The 21,625-nt window shown below is 37.7% G+C and overlaps 2 protein-coding genes across 2 annotated transcripts in view; one reads left to right on the top strand and one right to left on the bottom strand.

Annotated features, from left to right (window-relative positions):
• The window catches only part of LOC105033773 (kinesin-like protein KIN-7A), a 48,801-nt gene extending 38,502 nt beyond the window's left edge, over positions 1 to 10,299 (bottom strand). Inside the window, exons 1-8 of the mRNA XM_073259319.1 lie at positions 10,047 to 10,299; positions 9,839 to 9,928; positions 9,645 to 9,745; positions 9,404 to 9,517; positions 9,238 to 9,319; positions 9,044 to 9,111; positions 8,894 to 8,953; positions 8,682 to 8,806 (exon numbers count right to left, since the gene is read on the bottom strand). Of these exons, the coding sequence (XP_073115420.1) occupies positions 8,682 to 8,806; positions 8,894 to 8,953; positions 9,044 to 9,111; positions 9,238 to 9,319; positions 9,404 to 9,517; positions 9,645 to 9,745; positions 9,839 to 9,928; positions 10,047 to 10,287 (881 nt within the window). The 5' untranslated portion in view covers positions 10,288 to 10,299. The remainder of the gene's footprint in view (positions 1 to 8,681; positions 8,807 to 8,893; positions 8,954 to 9,043; positions 9,112 to 9,237; positions 9,320 to 9,403; positions 9,518 to 9,644; positions 9,746 to 9,838; positions 9,929 to 10,046) is intronic.
• Positions 10,300 to 20,524: 10,225 nt separating this feature from the next.
• Positions 20,525 to 21,373, top strand: LOC105033788 (uncharacterized). The gene is made up of 2 exons (XM_010908707.2): positions 20,525 to 21,008; positions 21,111 to 21,373. The coding sequence occupies exons 1-2, from the start codon at positions 20,525 to 20,527 to the stop codon at positions 21,371 to 21,373; spliced, it is 747 nt and encodes a 248-aa protein (XP_010907009.2).
• The last annotated feature ends 252 nt before the right edge of the window (positions 21,374 to 21,625 follow it).

The following is a 21,625-nucleotide window of genomic DNA, read 5'->3' as shown; positions in this document are numbered from 1 at the left end:
GGGAGGAACTCAGTCGAGTTCAAGCTTTCCATCTTTCTCCGATCTCCGAGCCTGGGCGACTGATCGGGAGAAGGCTCCGATGGCGCCGGCGGACGACTCAAGGTTGGCGGACCGCGTCGCGTCGTCTGACGTTCGGGTTCTCGAAGCATCGGCCCTGGCCAACCACAATTTGGCCAGGAGGTTGTGTCAGGCAACCATTCTTCCGACCGATAGGGAGCTCTTGAAGAGTCGGCAGGTGATCGAGATGCTCTCTTCATTCTACCCAACCATGATCGAGGTGAGTTCTTCTTTTTCTTTCCTTTCCATTATTATCTTCATCATTTTATTTTTCTGACGATCGGCCTTCTACTTGCAGCTGATCTACAACATGTCTGAGTTGGAGGTCGGGTACCGAAGGTTTGGCGACATCCGGGTGGCCTGGAAGGATAGGGCGAAAACCGCTGAAGCCGAGAAGGCGACGCTGGTGGAATAGTTGAAGCTGTCGGTCGACCGCGAGGCCAGGCTCGAGGAGGAGATTTCCCGACTCACCGACGGCCCGGCTGCCTCGGAGGCCGAACTTCAGTCGGCCCGTGAGCTTGGTTAAGGCCTCAAGGGCTGAAGAGTGATAGTGGGCAAGATAGATATCTGATTGGATAATTTGATACCCAATCTGGTAGGATATGGATAAAGAAAGTGTTGACCCATCGGGTCATGGGTCAAGTTCAGGTCAAATGTCGGGATATTGGGTCGAGTTCGGGTTGGCCCAAACCCACACCCAATCCGATCCATTGCCAAACCTAGGAGGACATACCATAGGGCGTGCGTTTGATCCTATGGGCTTCCTTCTTGTTAGCTGGGATGGTGCCATTGCTTAAGTAGTCTATCAGCAAGTTCATCCAGCTTAACTTTTCATTAATCTAATTGACGCTCGAAGGTTCATCGATGCTTGGGATATTTAGATGCTCGATATAGATTTTTCGCCCCAAATCGATAGAATTTGAGGTAGCCAGATGCGACAATGCATCAGCTCGGGCGTTCTCTGACCTAAGGATCCTTTAGACGTCCAATATCTTGAAGCTCTAAGAGAGGTCCTTTATCTTTTGGAGATATTTGGACATCATAGGATCCTTTGCCTCATAATTCTCCTGTACGTGGTTCACGACGAGTTAAGAATCGGAGAAAACTTTGACTTCATCAGTGCCAAGCTCTTTCATGATCCTCAAACTAGAGATGAGTGCTTCATATTCAGCCACATTATTCGTTGCACTAAAGTTGAACCTTAATGCATATTCGGCAACGACTCCATCGGAGTTGGTGATAATAAGACTTGCACCGCTTCCTTGGGAATTCAAAGCGCCATCTACATGCAGTATCCACCAATTATTTTTCATACCGATCTCTGATTCATGAACAGCTAAGTTCGGCTACTTTTCAGGGATCGTACATTCAACGATGAAGTCTGCCAGTACTTGTGCTTTTATTGCCATGCGAGGCTGATACTTATATCGAACTCTCCGAGCTCAATCACCCATCTTGCCAAATGATCAGATAAATCCGACTTCCGAGTATTGCTCTTAAGGGCTGGTCGATGAGTACGACAATTGTGTGAACTTGAAAGTATGGCCGGAGTCATTTACTAGAGATGATAATCACATAAATCATCTTCTTGATCCTTGTATATCTGGTTTCTGCATCCCTTAGGACCTTGCTAGTGTAATAGATCGGCTTCTATACATTGATTTTGTCCCAGACGAAGATCGAACTAATTGCTTGAGAGGTAACTGACAAATACATAAAGAGCTTCTCACCTTCGACAGGCTTGGAGAGAAGGGGTGCTGACCCTAAGTACTTCTTGAGTTCTTCAAATATCGATCATCACTCCTCTAACCATTCGAAGTTCTTCGACTACTTTATTGCTTTGAAGAATGGGAGGCCTTTTTTGACTGATTTGGAGATGAATCAGATTAGTGCTGCCAATCTTCCAGTCAGTCGCTGAACTTCTTTCTTATTGGTCAGGTGCTTCATCTCTATGAGTGCTCGAATCTTTTTTGAGTTAGCTTCAATTCCTCATTGAGTGACTATGAAGCCAAGGAATCTTTCAGAATCAGCTTCATTTGGTATCGTTTGAGTTTGTTAAATGCTTCATTCAGATCGGTGATGTGGTGACTAGTCTCGATGCTTTTTACTAGCATGTCGTCCACATAGACCTTCATATTCCGATCGATCTATATCTTGAAGACCTTGTTAACCAAGCATTGATATGTTGCACTTGCATTCTTCAATTTAAATGGCATCATTTGTAACAGTACAACCCTCATTATATTATGAAGGCTATTTTCTCTTCATCTTCGGGTGCCATTAAATTTGGTTGTAACTTGAGAATGCATCCATAAGACTTAAAAGCTTGTGGCCTGAAGTAGTATCAACCAACTGGTCAATCCTCAGTAGGGAGAATCCATCTTTCAGACAGGCCTTATTAAAGTCGGTGTAGTCAATATAGATCATCCACTTGCTGTTAGCTTTTTTAATCATGACCACATTAACGATCCACTCTAGGTAATAAATCTCCTGAGTGAACCCGACTATGAGGAGCTTGTCAACTTCTTCATCAATTGTTCTCTACCTTTTTCTAGGGCAAAGCTTCTCTTCTTTTATCGGATGGATCGATGGTGGGAATCAATGTTTAGTTGTGAGTGATGACATCGAGGGAGATACCTGGCATGTCAGATGCCAATCAGGCAACACATCGATGTTCGCCCAAAGAATTCGATCAACTGCATCTTGAGGGGTTCGGGTAGCTCACTTCCAATCTTGACAGTTCAGCCAGGATCTCTTCTGAGCATTACTTCAATGAGTTGCTCTATGGGTTTGCCTTGATTTTTGCCCTCTTCTTTCTTTAGGTCCACTGCTTCGATTGGCAAAGTTTCCTTGAGCTTGTTCCTTTGGACTGTTGCCATGAAGCATTGCCTTGCAAGTACTTGGTCAACCCTCATTTTTTCGATCCTGTTCTTGGTCAGAAATCGAATGAGGAGGTGGTACGTTGAGATAATGGCTTTTAAGACATTTAATTCGGGTTGCCCTAGGATTGCATTATATGCTGAGGGTATTTGGACCATGAGGAAGTTGAGGAGTACAGTTGCTTATAGGGGCGATTTTTTTGCAGTTATGAGTAGTTCTATTTCGCTTTCCGTAGGTACAGTATTGTCAGAGAAACCAACCAACGGTGTGCCAATCCACTTTAGCCATTCGTTAGGCAGTTTCATCTTTTGGAAAGTAATGTGAAACAAGACATCAGTAGAATTTCATTATTAATCAAATTTTTATATATTATAATTCGCTATCGTTATTGAAACGACAACAGCGTCATTATGAGTTTGCGCTCTGACTACATCATTATTGAAAAAAAATAACATCATTGGAGGGTGAGTTTGCTTCCTCGATTCGTCACCTCTTCAAGGTCGTCACCTCTTCAAGGTGGATCCTCCCATTTCTTCCTCTTCGCCTGCTCCCCTACCACTGGCCAGGCCCATGATCATATTGATGATGCTAGTCGTCGGGTTATTGCCGAGATTGTCATCGGCTTTCGACCAAGGGGACCCCTTTGTCGGATCTTTACCCTAGTTTTTGACATATTTTCCAAGCTATCCCTGATGGATGAGATCCTCAATCTCATTCTTTAGCTGGTGGCACTCGGTGTCATGGCCGTGATCACGATGGAAGTGGCAATACTTCTTCGGATCCCTTTGGTTCGGCTTGGCTCTTATTTTGCCAGAACGAATGATGTCCTGGTTCTCAATTTCCATAAGGATCTGAGTGCGGGGGTCATCAAAGGAGTCCAGTCGTGGAAGCATCTTTGGGGACTCATCCTCTTTCACTTTCGATGGTGGTTCTCTCCACTCTCTTTTCAAGCTCGACGATCATCATCATGGGGCCTCTTATTCTCGCCATTCTTCTCCTTTCTTATTCTCGAAGATGGATTTCACCTTCCTTAGCTTGAGCGTACTTATGCTAGGAGGTCGGTGGAATCCCTTGAGAAGCTCTTGTTGAGGGAGAAAATAAGGCATCCATCTTTGAGTCCTCACTTCATTATCGATATGGTGATGAACTCATTGAAGTCGCAGACCTCAAGCATGGCAGCGTTAAAATGCACCACGTAGTCCCTTACTCCTTTTGCTCCATGGAGAAGAGGCCATCGTTGTTCTTCGACTGTTGGTTTCTAACTGTCGAAGTGCATCACAAATTGCATTCCCAGTTGCTCAATGGAGTGGATCGATCCTTGTGGGAGGTTGGAAAACCAGACTTTCGCACTCCTCTTGAGGGTCGCTGGGAAGGCGAGGCAGAGAAGGCGTTAGACATGTCCTGTAGCATCATAAGGGCTTTATAATCCTCTAGATGGTCAAGTGGATCATCGAGTCATTGTACGGTTCGACTTGCGGCATCTTGAATCAATAAAAGATTAGTTCACTTAGGATCTCTCGAGAGAATGGTGATTGGTATTGAAACTAAAGCTGTCGTTCTATGGACAACCGTCCATCTGAAACTCGACGATCCTTTATTCCAGATTCCAAATCCTCCTCTCAAGGCTTTCCTCTCGTTAGGAATAGTGTTGGTGAGGGGAGAGACTTGGGGTGGAGTCCTCCTTGGAGGGCTCTGACAATCGATCTCGTCGATCATCTCTCCTAGAACTTCGAAGGCATCTGGGTGAGCGGCATGGAGCCGGCTCGATTGATCCCGACCAATGATGCGAAGCTTGGGCCGTGTTTAAGCACCGTTGCCCTCATCCAGATTCTTCCATATGGGTCCAATGGCTTCGTTGAGATGGAGCCGCTAGGGGAGCTTGCATCCTTACTACACCGTCTTGCTATAATTATTGTACAGTAGTGGTGAGTGCCTGGACTTGCTTTGCCAGTGCGGTAATTGAAATTGAATAGGCAGTAGCTAGCTATTAGGGAGCTTGCTCCCCAGTGCTCTATCCATTGGGGTTGCTGTGCAGTGATGACTGTCATCGCGACATAGTAAGTTGGTTCTGAGACTAGGTCCTCACCATCTTTCTCCAGAGAATGGGGCAATGCCGCCCTTCCTCTAGCACCAATTTGTTGCTGCGTCTCTCCGACTAGGTGATATGGCAAGAATAGCTAGACCGAACGATGTTGGCTCTCGCCAAGCTAGAGTAGCTTGTCTACGATCGGAGCACCGCAGACCTACAAAGAAAGTCCAAGAACATCAGAGAAGATGGGGTTTTTCAGTGGGAGACCCTCCGATGGTTAAGTCAGTATCGATCAGAGAGAAAGAACAGTAGAGAAAGATAGAGTTAGAGAGAGTAGAGTCCAAAATCTTTCCTTTTTCTCTTTATCCTTCCATCTTTTATAGAAAAGTTTATTAGAGTTAGAGAAGTGGCTGTCAGAGCCAAGTAGTGGATGTCAATGGGCTATTACGATGCCTCCAACCATGTTTGAGAGAGTAGTAGGCCGTTGTAACAAATTGCCAGCTCAGCAGATCCGCAAACCAAAAGTTCCTCTGCGGCATCTGTTCCAAAGATGACTTACTGGAGGCTGGGGCGGAAATGAGATGGGATTAGTGAAGTGCTGATGAGATGGTTTTTGATGGGCTACCGATCTTTTGCAAGTGATCGGTTGTAAGCCTATGTCTGTGGTGTGGTCAGGGTCATGTGATGTTGTTTCAGTCACGTGTCTCGAGTTGCCACATTGTAATGCCACATCTTCGAAATTTGTGATATAAATGGGGCGGACAAAATATGGTCCAACATTAATCATTGAAGTATAGTATAGGGCAGCAACAATAGCAGCTCAAAAAAGCATGTGGTTGATGTAGCTAATGAAACATCTATGCTAGTCTATTGACTATTCGATGAAGCTACATTGTGATAACTAGTTAGCAATTTGACTTGCCGAAAATCCAGTGTTCCATGAAAGAACCAGATATGCGGAAATAGACTATCACTTCATAATAAAGGTCTTACATAGAGAGATTGAAATGGTAGCAATCAAGATAGATGATCAAGTCGCGGATCTATTCGCCAAAGAACTTAGAGTTTGTTGGGGAATGCTATAGCTTTTAAGCAAACAACATGTTTTGGCAAAAGCTACATTTTTAAGGTCAAAAGTTGTTTCGGGCAAAGCAATTTTTTGTTGTAAAAGCATTTGGCTATCATGATCCAAAAGTTGTTCTAAAGCTGTATAAGTGATTTGCCATGTATTTGATTGGGAAACTCAAAAGCTTCTTTTGAAAGACAAAATGACCAAAAGGAATAAAAATCTAAAATGATTCTAAAATCATTTAGATATAAGACAAATGAGTACTATAATGCAACTAAATTTTACAAAAGTCATACAATGCAATTGTTTTTGCATATAGCTATTGTGAAAAAATTTATAAAATAAAATAAATAATTATTAACATGTTTTATTCTGATATCTATGTATGCATTAAAACATCAAATATACTATCACATACTTGAACCATGAAGCTATCATCTTGTGCCACAATGTTTGGTAGAGACTTTTGTATAATATCCTCATGGCTAATATTATCCATAATAAATAGTATATAGTCATCATTATTATCAACCTTATCAATCATGCTTTGTGTACTTTCTAATATAGTTATGAATTGCAATCTAACAAACAATGGTTCTTGTTTGGTCATCTAGCTTATATGCAGGCATCCGGCTAAGTATAGCCATCTATGAGTAATGCAAAACCTAGAATTATGTATGAAAATAAATAAGAGTAATGATTGACAAAAAAGAATATTTGAAAATAGCTAAACAATCCCACCTAAAAAAAATTGCTTTTCCAAGTAAATTCCTATATCAGCCACATCTATTGCACAAGAATCACTCATGAGCTTAATTTGTACAGTGAATACTCCTCTCTACAAGATGCCAATAACATGTTTTCTAGCAGTGCTTGATAATTGTCTAGGTAAGACAAGAAAATCTTTCAACAACACCAACAACAACAAAAGGAGAAAAAGGAACACATATGAGTATAGAAGTGGCATGAATTTAAGTATGTCTATTTGTCTTAGACAGCACCCTTAATGTTAAAATAATACTCCCTCACTAACATACGACAAACAAAGCAAAAGGATTCTCCATTCATTGATGGGAATGTGTTACTTTCTTACATGTTCATATGGTGGAGTACCAAATAATGCCATATGAAATGAAGGCAAAAGTATCATGTTTCCTTGTACTATGGTTGCGGGTCTTAGTTGAGTAAGCTTAGCCTCACATTAGGGAAAAATGATGACTCAGATAACTGGAATTTCATTTTCTTCATTAGAATAAAATGATTTATTATACTCTAAAAATAAATTTCAACATTTTACTGAAATAGATGAAATGTTTTAAATGGAAACACAAAAATGATATGCCCCAAATCCTTGATAATCAAATATATATAATAGTAATGCCGACTTTGTTCTCTCAAATTATAATCTTAGTGGACATTTTGGGACCCTATCTAAATCTTCAAAACTTTGAACCAAAATCATTGACATCACCGAAACTGGTGAAATCCAAATAGCATTTAACCCTAGTTCGACATCCACCCTGTAGCTAAAAAGTGTTGCATTAGCATCCAAAGTAGTTGTGTTTGCAATTCGCTATTCCTTCTCATTCCCTTGATGCATCAATCAAACTTATCAAAACTATGAGTCTTTTCTTCTTTTCTACTTCTGCAAGGGGTAGTAGAGGTGAGCTAGCCAACTAAAGTCCTTTTTTTCTTTTCTTCTTGCCCTTTGTTGATAGGTTTTTAGCAAACCAATATCTTTGGTTATTATTCATCAATCTCGTGACAGTTTAGTTTTACTCTCCAAAGTCGAGTATTGTCCATTGTGACTGTTCTTATAACAACTTGACCTCTTTCCTATTGTTCATGGTGTTTGGTTCATTAGGGACATCTAGGGCACCCACTTGAATGCAGGTCTTTCTCTTTTGGAGGTTAGCTATTTTTGATCCCCTTCCAAAAGAAATGGGGGAAAGTTTCTTTGGCATTGCCAAAGCAAAGAGATAAGCCATGTCACATAATTGAACACAAAAGACATTGTTTTCTCATCTTAGCCAACACAATATTGCAGACTCCTATCCAAAACTTTGGATCGTTACTAAAATTTCAGTCAAAGGTCAAAATTGGCTTGTAAATTTCATTGTGAAACCATGATCAACAGGCCTCTACTGAATTACCTATGATATTGTCTCAATGCGCCATCTCATGTCCTTTCACAAGCCAATGGAAGAGTTATTATACAAATAAAAAATTTGATGAGTGAAGAAGGCAGAAATTTTACTTCATACTGAGCACGTAAGTTGTATTTTCTTTCTCTAATTCTTTACGTTCCATCCTTTTGTTTAAAGGTTAGCTTCTTAAATTATTTACCATTAATGCACTAACCTCTTTTCCTTGAATGTGATGCCATAAATTTGTTTACCATATTTCTTTTTAACATGGTGGTTTATTTTTTTGTCATTTTACTAATTTCCAGTTACCTCACATTTCATGTAAAGTCAATCAAAACTCAAACTACTTCACTGATTGGACTTTGATCAGGAGATTGACTGAATAACTATTCAATGGTTCATCAGTTATGATCTTAGTGAGGTCATTTTGCAAGATATGTTTCTTTCTAACAAACTTTTTTTTAAAAGAAAAAAGGTAGCAGTATACGAGAAACCTGACCTGAGTTTTCTAATTACTGTTGTGAGAGTCAACAAGCTCCGATTTATATGGGAACCTTCTATCAGTCTGACACCATTTGCATTTGTTTGTGAAACCCTCTCACTTCCTGCAAGGTCCACAAGGTTCTGCAGAATGCCATTCTTAAGAATTAATATCTTTCCATCAAGAAATTTAATCTGGAATTTAGGAGCAGGGTACAAGATAAAACTTACCAGGCTTGCTAAAAAAGACTTCACACAGCCTGAATGTTCACGTAGGCTACTCTCTATCGTCTGGATTTATAACCAAAACAAATTTAGTGTTCCCCTTCTTTCTGCATTTTAATATAAAATGTTAAAAATAACTGAGTTCATTAGACTTGCCAGCCTTATTATTTGGTGAGATCTGGAGCTGGTGTCATTCAAGGCAGTTTCACCAACTTGCCTTTGTGCTGTAAAGCATCAAAAAAAAAAAAAGTCTTTCATTTAAACTACTAGCAAGAAGACTAGGTACAGAAATTATAATAAAAATAGTCAAAGTTAATATGGCATCTGCATAAAAATAAAAAAAAATCAACCATCACAAATGCTGATCAGATGTCTCAGATGCTGGCTATCTTTTACTGTTTCTTCTTCCAGTTTCTCAACAATAGTTCCTTTCTGCAGAGGCAGTGAAACCAAAATATGTAACAGGATAAACATCATATAACAAAAAGACTGATAGTAAGAAAAACTGTAGAATACCTCAGGGTCATCAAGTAACCGAAGAGGACCAGAATCTGTTTTTAACAGGTCCCTCACTACCTCGTTGTATATTTCCATACCAGAAATCTTTATCACAAAGTCCCTATCTGGCGTCTGCAGACAATAAAAATGGACATGATTCAGCTTTAGATGTTTAAAATAAATTCTGGATGGATCTTAACTCCACCCCTCGCTCCACCAGAAGGGGGAACAGGAGTAGAGAACTTTTTGAGACAATTACATTTTCTATGTGCTTGTAAATATCATTTACAGCTCTCTCAGTGATCCCCCGCATAGTATATGTTTTGCCACTGCTGGTCTGCCCATAAGCGAAGATGGTAGCTACAAAAAAAATTTCCCCACATGCAGTTCAATCAGTTATAAAGACAAGTTACTATAAGAAACTCAACTGAAAAAAGATCTGTTGATGTTTACCATTTATTCCTGTCAATGCTGATAATGCCACATTTTTAGCTCCTTCTTCATAGACAATCTCCGTTAAACAATTAGGTCCAAATACTTTGTCTACACAGAAGACAAAATCAAGTCACTCCTCTGTGTGTGAGCATAAAACTGCAACTCTGTCTCTTAAACTTCAAAATAAATTAATCAGAAAGAATTGAATGTTTCATCTAATCAATACCAAACGTATAGGAGCCTGATAAATTCGAACGCTCCTGAGTTGAGCCCTTGAACATGATAGTGTGGTCATCAATACATTCCCACACTATTTCATCTTTCAGTGCTTGTTCTTTCTTGCTCAGTGGCCTCATCCTTACTGTGACAAAAATTTTCTCATCTTTGACTCTGGAGCCTCCAGGTGTAGATACTGGTGTTCTTTCGATCTTTGAAGCTGGGGTACCAGGAGTTCTTGCTGCTGCCATCTTGGTCAATCACTAGGTTAAACAATGTCAAACAGAAAAAAAAAAAGGTAGTGAGGTATTGGATGGACCTTGCAAGGACAATGCACCAGAATAGACTTACAAATTTATAGGTTAAAAATAAAGATGTAAACCATTAAGAATTTATGTCTTCATGCACCACAACTAAACCTTCAAGATGGCATTGTAACATAAAATCATGAATTACCAAATCTTGATTTTTTTCAATGAAGCCATGATCAGAAACCACCTTTTCAACTAAATGTTTCCAAAGCAGCAGAACAAAGTTCAAAAAGAATAATAGCTAGAAAATAAAAGGGAATTTTTGTTATGATTTCTCTTAATACAACCGTAACCTCTGAGAAGATAAAACTCATAGAGCTTTCCATATCCACCTCTTCCACCACTTCTTTCGTTCTTGTCTTCCACATGACTCCATTCTCAAGTTTTCTCCAAATCCATCGAATTATTATCAAAACCAATCGCGATTTCAACCAACAAAGATTATTTCTCCTCTTCTTTTCCATTCTATTCACATGTACAAAACCTTCTGAAGATTTTCCAGCCGTTTTAGTCTAAAAAAAAAAAACTAAAGAAAAGCCAGACCGCTGCAAGGTTTCTCCACAGTCTTCTCAGTAAAGAAGAGAAAGAGGTAATATTTCAAGAAATAAACCAAGAAAAAGGAGAAAAGCTACCAAGATCTGTACAGAACCCAAGAAAACAAAGAAAAGGCTGCCATTTCTCGGATGGGGAAAGAAAAATCTAATCAAGCAACGAAATTTCCGGTTGCATCATTCAACCCAAAAAAAAATGAAAAAGAAAAACATCCCAAGAAACCAAGAAAAATAGACAAAAGTAGTGAGAAAGAGAAAGAGATCTGAGATAGAGAAGGTAAGAACACTCACAGAGGTAATGGGGAAGGAGGCGCCGCCCGAACCCGCGATTCCTGCACGGCGAGGTCCTAGAAACGATCCAATAAGCAAAAGAAGGAAAAAAATGAGACCCAAAAATGGTCGATTGAGCGGGGAGTGGGATTTACGGTTTCTGAGTCTCAGAAGACCAGAAGCAAGGAAATGATGGGGGTCGGAAAGAGCGAGAGAGAAAAGCAAGCGTTGTGAATCGAGAGAGCTTCGTTTCGAGAAGGGGTTTTGTCAAAGTTTTTCGAATCGAAAAAATAATAATAATTGGAGAGAGAAAAAAAAAAAGTGAAGACAAAACCGGCAGTTTGAATTTGGGGCGCAACGGCTAGTTTTGTAAAGTTTTAAATATACGACACGATTATTTTTGGGTAAAAATATCGGACGATATACCACCACTTCGAAGTATATGCAGCTTTAAGCCTCAGCTTAAATGATTGCGTGAACCCGAAATTTCGGGGCCTAAATGACGCCGTGAAGCTCGCTTTCGTGGGTTTAAAGTGGGTCTCATAAAAAGGGAAAAAAACGTTAAAAAGCATTACTTTTTTTAGCTCTCTCCACGTAAGTGAGTTTAACCTGCCAGTATTCGCCTAGCTGACTGCACTTGTCGCCAACCGAACCGTACTTGGAAACCTGATAAGCTCACTCCGGATCCCATGGCATCCATCTTTTGATTCAATCACATCTAGAGCATATCAAACCATCATCCAACTTCATCAGTGGATTTTGGAATGTATAGAGGAACATTCTTATCAGTCTTTTATGATAAAACTACTAAACAATAGAATTCCTCAACACCCTTACTTTCGCCTTGCATGGATTACCAAACTTGTGTTGAGTTTTATGGAATATGATTAGAGGCATAATGCAATGCACCAAGTTGATCTGGTTTTAGTAATTCTTGTCAAGATTAGAAAGAAGTATATGAGTTCCTAGTTATTCTAAACATTTGGTGACAACAAAAAACAATTACGGTTTGTCTTGTAAACAAAATTATCATATTTTTATTTCTTAATACTTATTTATGTTTCTCTAATTTATGTTTATGCAGTGTCAATGCAACCAATGGAAAGTACAACATGGGCCTCTCTTACCAGAGTCATAGAACTTATGAGGATTACTATTAATTTTTGTCATTTATATTTTACAGCGACATATTTTGATCGTGTATGTGCTTAATTTTAGAAACTGCTAATAGTTTTTCATTTTTCACCTTTTATCAACTTTAATGGTGTTAAGTTCCCTGCTAATTAAGTGGAATCTATTCATGTCTTAAACCATCTAAACATAGCCATAATTTATGTAATAGGTCAAGGATGAGTCATCATTTCAGAAAAAAATGGACAATTCATTTCAAGTCCTCTAGTTATTCCTTTTTGAAGGTTATGTCCTCAACTTATTCTAGAAAATCTATTTAAAATATATATATATATATATATATATATCCCGGACTATTCCATCTAGCACAAGTTTTGAGTCATTTGACAGATAAATAAGATGTGGTATAAAAAAACTAGTATGGCTATATCATTTGGCATATCTTTTTTTGTTTTCAGTTTTCCTGTCCACGCAGCAAATGAAGCCTTTATCTAAAAACTAGGGAAGTCCCACGCGTGTTTCCTCAAAAAATTATATTAAAAAATATAGCACAATCCGATCACCACATCTCTTTCTGTGCCCAACCGGCCACGGGCCTCACTGGTTTCATGAGTTGCAACCCAACACCATGGCTTTTCTTCTCCCACCCGCTGGCAACATCTCAAAAGCTTTTAGACTGGGGGCTCATAGGAAAATGGCGCATTGTTAAGGGAACCAAGAGCTTTGGAAAATTGCATGACTGAAGGAATAATAAGAGTGTCCCTTTTATTAAGTTTGTTACTTCCATTTTTTTTTTTATCTCCGTAGCATCATGCATAGTTATGCATTAAGGCATTAAATAATCAAGTTCTGAGATTAATTATTCCATCTTCAATTATGTAGGTGAGAGTGGATTTCCTATGGTGTACGTGGCACCGCATGGCAAGATACGGTGTACTCATGGATGGCATTTATCACGGGATGGATGGTCATGTGCAACATACATTACACGGTTTGTGCTCATGCATGTTTGTCCATCCCATGATGAACACACCAGCCATGGATGCACCACATCCTCTACCTGTATCGGTTGGTGAAAAAATTTATGATTAGAGCTATATTTATGAATCTTTTAAAAATTAAAAAAAAATTAAGAAGAGAATTTTTTTTCTTTCCATATCTATGACTATGTGAGGAACTTAGCCTCAACCATGCAATTTAATAAGCAATGATTAAATGAATTTTGACACTCCAAGCGTTGAAATGGTTTAAATATAACATAAGAATCATGAGATGAAATATGTTAAATATAGGGATTTGTAGTTAATTATTATCTCAAAAGCAAGCTGGAAGTTAGAATTAATTATATTAAAAATTTTAGCTTCACAAATACATATAGCAATGGTTTGAGTATGGACTGAGTTAGTCAATATTCATATTCATTCCATAATTAAAAACTCAACGTCTATATTTGTAGTGTACCCTTAATGCCGAATCAAGTTGAGTAGAAATACGGATCGAGTTAGATTGGATCGGATCAGATCAAATAAAGAACTCATCATATAAATGTTATAAAATAATAGATAAATTATATGGACATCCATCAATATTTTATGATTTACATTTACATCCCAAAATTTTTATTTTTTTCAATTTGATTCCAAAATTATGTATTAGTTGCAATGTATCCCAATGGTCCATCTTCATCGAGATCTGTCAACATATGATTATCACATGAGATAATAAATCAAGATACAAAATACAAATAATACTCTTGTTGGCTGGATTAGAAGAAGAGAGGTATTTGGAAGGAATAGAAGGAGACCATGTGGCTGTCATGTGATTCCTCCCGCTCCTCTCTCTCTCTCTCTCTCTGAACAGGGTTTTTCCATTCCTATTGAGTCTGGCTTAGAGATGATAGAGGAGGAGAGAGCAAAAGGATAAGAAGAGAGAAGAGTGGAACTTGGAAATCGTCCATGGCTGGCTTCAAGCATAAATAATTATCTCTAAAGAGATTTTATTTCTCGAACCGACTGTAAATAATCAAAAGAACCACCGTGTTCTTGGAACTCTGCATCAAGCGTCTGGGGTGGAAGTCTCTTTGCACTTGCTTCTTCAAAGCATCTAAAGCACAGCTTTTCACCGTGATGCACAAGATTCTGGGCTATACTGCATTGGTGGGGGGAATACACGGAGAGTTCAGGATCAACCAAAAGCAGAGGAGAAAATAACAAGGAACCAGACTTCCCCTGTCACAGACAATACCTGCCCCAAAATCTGATGAGGCTAGCAAGTCGCTGAAATGGCCTAAGCTTGGGGAAATTGCTCCACTCCCTCAACCCCACGGTCAGTGCCGACTTCCTCCCGTAGCCTCTCCACACCATCTGCAGGTTGTAGTGGCTCCCCATCTCCACGGCGCCACCATCGTCTCCCGCCATTGCTCACCACCCACCACCGAGTCGTCGCTCAGGAATCGGAGCCGGAACTCTTCACCTTGTTCTCTCCTTGTCCAACCTGGTATCAGCACTGGAAAATGAGAAGAACTAGGGATTAGTGGGTATTCGGCAGTTTTTCCCTAAAAAATTGGATTTTAAAATAAGAGGATAAATTAGTAATTTTATATTTACCGCATTAGAACTCTAACTAATTCATAATTTTTGGGATGTAATCGAAAAAAAAAGAATTTTTGAGATGTAAATACAAATTATAAAGAATTAAGGGGTGTCTTTATAATTTACCTTAAAACAATTATAATTTTGAAAAATAAATTTAGATTAAGACTATATTGGATTGAATTCGAGATGAGATATATTATTATCTATATCCAATTCGAACTCTCGTATTTTTTCAAAAACGTACATCTGTCTTAGATTCTAATTGGAACGGATAAGATGTGCCCATTCGAATCAAATAAAATGTATCCATTCAGATCGGATACTCGGTGGATTGATTAAAATTATCATCTTTTTTCGTAGAGGCATGAAATATAACAAATATAGGGTTGTGATCTAAATTTTTTTATCTATCATCTATGTAACTTTGTTAAATATATCGTCACTATTGGCTAACGCTAGTTTTATGAATTCTCTCTCTTAGATTGAGCAAAACCTTTGTGGATAGGAATTGTTTGCCCAAGAGACACATTAGGGAGGGTTAAAAACCCATGGCCCCCACCTATAACTCTTTTCTCTATTTTTGTTTTAACACATTATTCTCCTTTCTCTATTTTTTATCCGAATAAATCACTGTCATTCCCCCTTATTCTCTCTCTTAAAGCCCTCTACTTCAGCCCAAGTTTTCATCTTTAAACGAGCTGTAGGTTCTCTTGTGGTAAAAGAAAGAGTATTTCTTTGATGCTTTGCTACTCTAGATTTTTTGATTAGTGTTGCGGCCAATCCTCCCATCATCTGATCGTCGAGATCGCACACCTGCATGAAAAATTCTCACGGACCGGAGATGCCTCTGCTGGAGACCCTCCGACGATCAAGTCAGAGAGAAGATTAGGCAACAGTGAAAAATTAGGGGCTCAGCTCGAGAGGGCTAGAGAAAGCTTGAGAGCTAAAAGACTCTTGAGAAAGCTTGAGAAGGCTTACCAAGACTCTTGCCTTACCCCTTTTTATAGTAGAATGCAGTATGATCCCGCCATTAATGGTGCAGACAACTGGGGAGTTGTCATATCATTGGGAGCTATCAAATCGTCGTGAGCTGTCAAATCACCGTGGGTTGTTAGAATCAACCCATGTCCTTAGCAGGACAATGCCCCAGAGCGGTCGCACAGCACGTCCTTGACAGGACAACAGCCCATAGTGGTCGTACGGTGTTTGGATGGACTAGCCGACTATACGTCAGTATTCGACTGCCGGGACGTCGGGTGATGACTCGGAGATACGATCGGCTGGTCTGGTGCCTTGCTGAAGTCGGACATCGGCTGCCACCCCCGATAGTGAGTCGGTGATTTGGGCTCGGTCGCTCGATCGGTCGGGAACAGTATGGGTTTGTTCGGCTGACATACTTTCAGTCGGATATTGTCGGTAGTCGTCAGTCGGAGTCGTTGTCGAAGTCGTCCGTTGGTCTGATCGGTAGGATTGAGCGTCGGTCGGATCGGTCCGAAGATAAGTCGGTGTACAGAGATCAGTCGGTATATCCCAACAGTTAGATATCCATATTTGAGTCAACTGAATGCAGGGAAAGCCCCAAAGATAATTTCTATTACTTTTCTTGACCGCAGCATCTTTGTGGAAATCAAAATTAGAGTTTTTATATCTTTTCATGGTCTCAATTCATTCTGTTAGGTCTTATTGTCTTTACAAATAGTATTTGAGATCAAGAAAACTATTTCAATTAATATCTATGGGCTTATTTTACGCTAACTTCATGTTTAGTCATCCTTCTTGTCATTTTGTTGTGAAATATTATTCTTGAAATTTTATGATAGGGAAAATCATCCACGTCTCAGTGTCTCTCAGCTTTTGTGTAAAGATTGTTATGATATGATTTCGGACAACTTGTTGAGTAAAATTTTCATGCAGATATTATGATTTCCCACGCGTCTTTTTATGGTTTTGCTTCGTTCTTGCGGGTTTCATTTCTTTAGCAAGACTACATCAAGAAAAGTGTTGTGGTCATCTGTTTTTTATTGTTTCATTGTCAATTATTTTATTGTACAAACTCCATCATATAATGTCATATTTAATTATTCTGGCTAATAATATATTTAAAATTTTACTTCATTGAAAGGCAACTACGTCAATATCTCATGGCCTTTAGGTGAAGAATGTCAGGATGCACTTAACAAGTTTTGCTAGGAAAGGCGTTTTGGATGATTATCTATAGGATCTATTTTTTTGTAGGTAAATATTATAAAAAAATTGATCAATTTTTCATTAACCAATTTATCCATGTTTTCATATTTTTCAAGATGGGTAAGTTATTTTTCATGGATAGCATTTATCTATGAAATAGAAAAAAAAATCTAATCCACCTAGAGAATGGCTAAATCATTTTTCTATTAGTCAGTAAAATAGATATTTAATTTTATTCGTAAAATACCTCATTCTTATTTCTAATACCTTCATCATTCAATGTCTAATAACTCAGCCATCCACTTTCTTCAAACTTATAAAGTATAAAAAATATTATAAAAAATATTGATAAATTTTAGTAACTTATTCAGAAAAGTAGTAATGCAAAATAATATAAATAATAGATTTCGAAGTCATTTTTTCATAAGTAAAAAAATATAGATAAATTATTTTTTATTTAAATATTATTTAAAAAATATTTATTTTAAAAAATATAGATTTTCAGATAATTTTTGTATCCATAAAAGAAAGGGCCATAAGTGTAGCCGGAAAGCGAAAGGAACGGTTGCTAAGCAACATATTTTTCTCATTATTTGTAGCTTCAAGATTGCACTAATTGTCAGCTATTAATATTCATGGCAGATTCTTTTTATGGATTTAATATTTTGCCTGACAAATTATTGGTTGGAAGAGTTATCATTTGGCTAGTCCTTAACTTTAATGTTGTTGTTATAATTTTTTCTCCCTTTTTTTTGTAGAATGTCATTGGCAAAATGACACCAGAATTTGATATGTATTATATTGTCATTTCTGGAGTGGAGACCCATATTTGAGTTGATGGTGGTTGCGTTGTGATACGGCCAGGTTTATATTGCCTCTCATGATGATGGTAATGTTGGGAGATCAAGATCGAAGTTAAAAATGCTCTCTTCATGGTTTACTTTGTTCTCATCACTTTTATTATCTTTATGGATGGTACATTTGAGATCAAGAAAAGAGTTACAACCAAACTTTATTATAGTGTCTGCCATCCAAAAAGACTTTGTCATGATATCATTTAAATATAGAATTGAAGGTTACAATAAAATATAATACTCAGGCATAACTCATGTGGGTGTACGGGATATTTTTTTGATTAAAAAAAATAGCATCCTAAAATTTTGTTTTTTTTATTAATTATATAATTATTTTAAAAATAATATATTATTATTATTATCTATAATATTTTATTTTATTATTAATATTGTTATTAGTTTTTAATATTATAATTTTAATAATATATTAATATATGTTAAATATTATTAATCTTTTAAAATATTATTAGCAAAAGTACCATTATTTTTATGGATAAAACTAGAAACCATGAGCCTCTTACCGCTGAATATTGGACCATAGCCAACCACATTTGTTGTATAGCCTCACGTGTCTCGAAATTGACTAGCAGTCTCTAGTTTTTGCGAACAAAAATAAAAATCTTATAAATGCTCCAATAAATGGTGAAATATCTTCTATCCTTTGCACCGTAAAAAATAATTCTATTTTATTATTGAATTAAATATCATTGATGGGATATTAAATAATATTTATAATATCTATATCTATATAATATTAGTAAAATGATAAACACGTATTAAGAATGAGATTTCATGTTGATACGTAATGTTAGAGGATAATCTGTCAACACATCGCATGTCGAGGTTGGAAATTTTTATAGTATTTTTTTTAATTTTTTATAATATTTTTTTTCATTATTTTCTTTGAATCCCTTCAAAGCCATCTTCCTTTCTATCATTGCCACCAAATCAATGCTATAACACAAAGTGAAAGCGGTTGAGGGGTGCAGTCGAGAGAGGAAGGAGGCGAGGGAGGTCGAGAGATCATCGGAGATGGAAGATAGGCGGAGTGTTGCTGGCGGTTGGCTGGCATGGCTCCAGTATCATGATCTGGGGGGAAAGAATGAGGATGGAACGTACGGGCTCGAAATATATGTAAAAGAAAAAATTATCTATCAGTCCCTAATTTGACTCAAAATTATTTTTAAGTTCCTTAAGTTTTCAGTTAAAATAAAACATCCCTTGACTACTAATGATTTATTTTTAGATCTCTACCATCTATTGTTGCCACCTGCTGCCGTTTAAGCCCATTTAAATGATCGAAATGGTCCTGATGGTTTTGGAGGGAAATATTAACCCTACAAAGACTTACTTAATAATGGATTTTTGGTTTATTTGCAAATACCATCCCTCTAACTCTCTCAACTGGAACCCTTTCTTAACGCCACATCTCTAATCCCATGCCGCCGCTGCAGCCGCCGCCGCTGCCATCCTTCCTTTTCACTCCATCTCTACCAACAGTCAAGGTAGTAATATCTCTTTTACACGCTTTATTTTTTTCTCTCTCTTTCCCTTCCTATTTTTTTTCTTTTTCCTCCGATCTCTCTCTCGTTCCTATGATTATTTGGATCCATGGAACAGTCTCAGCTGATCCATCTTTATCCCTGTTTTGTTGGTTCCAAAATACTGCCACTCATCTTTAAACCAAAAAAAAAAAGATATGATCTTGTTTTATTTATAGTATTTTTTATTTATTATATAAGTAAATAGTTAAATATATTCTTAAGTATTTATTTATTATGTTATTTAATAGCTTGATATGTAAGTGGATTACTGATATCGATTTCACATTCTCTTTGTCAATATATTATACTACACATTACTCATAAAGTAAGTAATTGTAGATGGATTATCATATAGTGATGGCAAAATACGGGCAAGAAGAAAATATATTGAGAATAAATCGAGAGAGCACATTCGATAAAATTACAGATGAGATATGCAGTAGGTGGAGAATAGATAAAGACATTCTGATGCTGAAATATCAACTTTCCACCCTAGAAAACTCTATGTTTAAACTCAAGAATGATGAGGATGTTCAACGCATGCTTGATTTTCATATTGCACTGAAGTCTCTATCAATAGAGATCCATATGGAGACCAACCTTAATAATAGATCAGAATCAATTTGTCTAATTGAGTTGGGGTAAAATTTTTTCTTTAAATTATTTCATTATTAATTGATTCATCCAAAGTTCATTGTCCACTGTAATTATTTCATATTTTTGACAGCATACTTGATCCACAAGACGTTGGGAGTATGGCTTTCATGGTCACAGCTTCATCCCAAGATTCTACATCTACATTCGGCCTTCGATTAGCTAGATCACGGGAGAATGCCATAATAGGCATTGGTTAGTTATTTAAAAATGCAATTCATTTTAAGGAGGCACTAAGAAATTATTCAATCATCTATAACAAAAATTATCAATTCATCAAGAATGATAAACTAAGAGTTACTATCAAATGCATCAATGAAAGTTGTTCATAGCGACTGCATGCATCAAGGGTTGGGCAGTAAAAGACTTTCAAAATCAAAATATTCAGTAACATGCATACTTGCAGCAGTGGCGTTGGGAGGGCCAGACATCCAAAGGCATCAAAAATATGGGTTGCCGATATAGTGCTTCAGAAAGTTAGAGACAGACCATTGTATAGACTAATTGATATCAAGAAGGATATTAAAAAAGATTTTGACATTCATCTTCCTTACGGGCAAGCCTGGCTTGTTAAAGAGGTTGCTAGATTTGCATTACATGGTGAAGATTATGCATCATTTGATCTCTTGCAATGGTATGGTGAAGTAGTGGCTGAGACTAACCCAGAAGGTTTATTTGTACTTGAGTATCCAGATAGACATTTTGAGAGGATGTTTATATGTTTTCATGCATGTTTAGTTGGATTCAAAAGTGGATGCCGCTCTTTATTGTTCATAGATGGAACCCATATCCTTAATAGATACGGTGGTGTAATGCTCTCAGCAGTGGTACTTAACGCTGAGAATGGGATGTTTTTACTAGCTTTTGCTATTGTTAGTATGGAGAATGATGCCAATTGGGTTTGATTTTGCGAGAAACTCCATGATGTAATTTATAACAATGAAGATCTTTACTATCATCAATTATATTTTATTTCAGATAGAGCAAAAGGCTTGACAAAGGGTGTGAGGACTTCATTTCCTAATGCTACCAATGGTTATTGTTTGCGGTATCTAAAGGAGAATTTCAAGAAAAAGCTCGATGGGTTGTCGGCAGCACAAAAAGAAAAGATGTTGAGCCTACTTGATAGCGCAGCTTATGCACTACAGATATCACAATTCATTGGTTATATTAGTGATATAAGAGAGATTTCATCAAAGGCATGTGAATGGATTGAATGTGGCTCAGATATTGATCACTGACCAAATGCTCTATTTAAGGGAGAGTGATATGGAGAGATGTACTCTAATATTGTGGAGTCATTTAACAATTGGGCGAAAGAGGTATGACAACTTTCAATAACTCCTATGGTAGATATACTACAGTATAACATGATGGAGTTGATGCATAAAAGATGCGATCGCTTCCATAAATGACAGACATATCTAGTTTCTAAGATTGAGGAGCTGATAAATATGAACATTGAAGATGAAAGAGGTCTTACAGTCTGATAT

Source organism: Elaeis guineensis, chromosome 6 (genome assembly GCF_000442705.2).
Source record: "Elaeis guineensis isolate ETL-2024a chromosome 6, EG11, whole genome shotgun sequence".
NCBI classification, from domain to species: domain Eukaryota; kingdom Viridiplantae; phylum Streptophyta; class Magnoliopsida; order Arecales; family Arecaceae; genus Elaeis; species Elaeis guineensis.
The sequence above is the reverse complement of the archived record's forward strand: the minus strand, read 5'-3'. Positions and strand labels throughout refer to the sequence as shown.

What these genes read in the sequence shown, in the direction of transcription:
- LOC105033788 (XM_010908707.2), top strand. Translation starts at nt 20,525, where the DNA reads ATGCATACTTGCAGCAGTGGCGTTGGGAGGGCCAGACATCCAAAGGCA. An exon ending in ACTAGCTTTTGCTATTGTTA is followed by an intron (nt 21,009 to 21,110) that starts GTATGGAGAATG and finishes ATTTTATTTCAG; the next exon opens with ATAGAGCAAAAGGCTTGACA.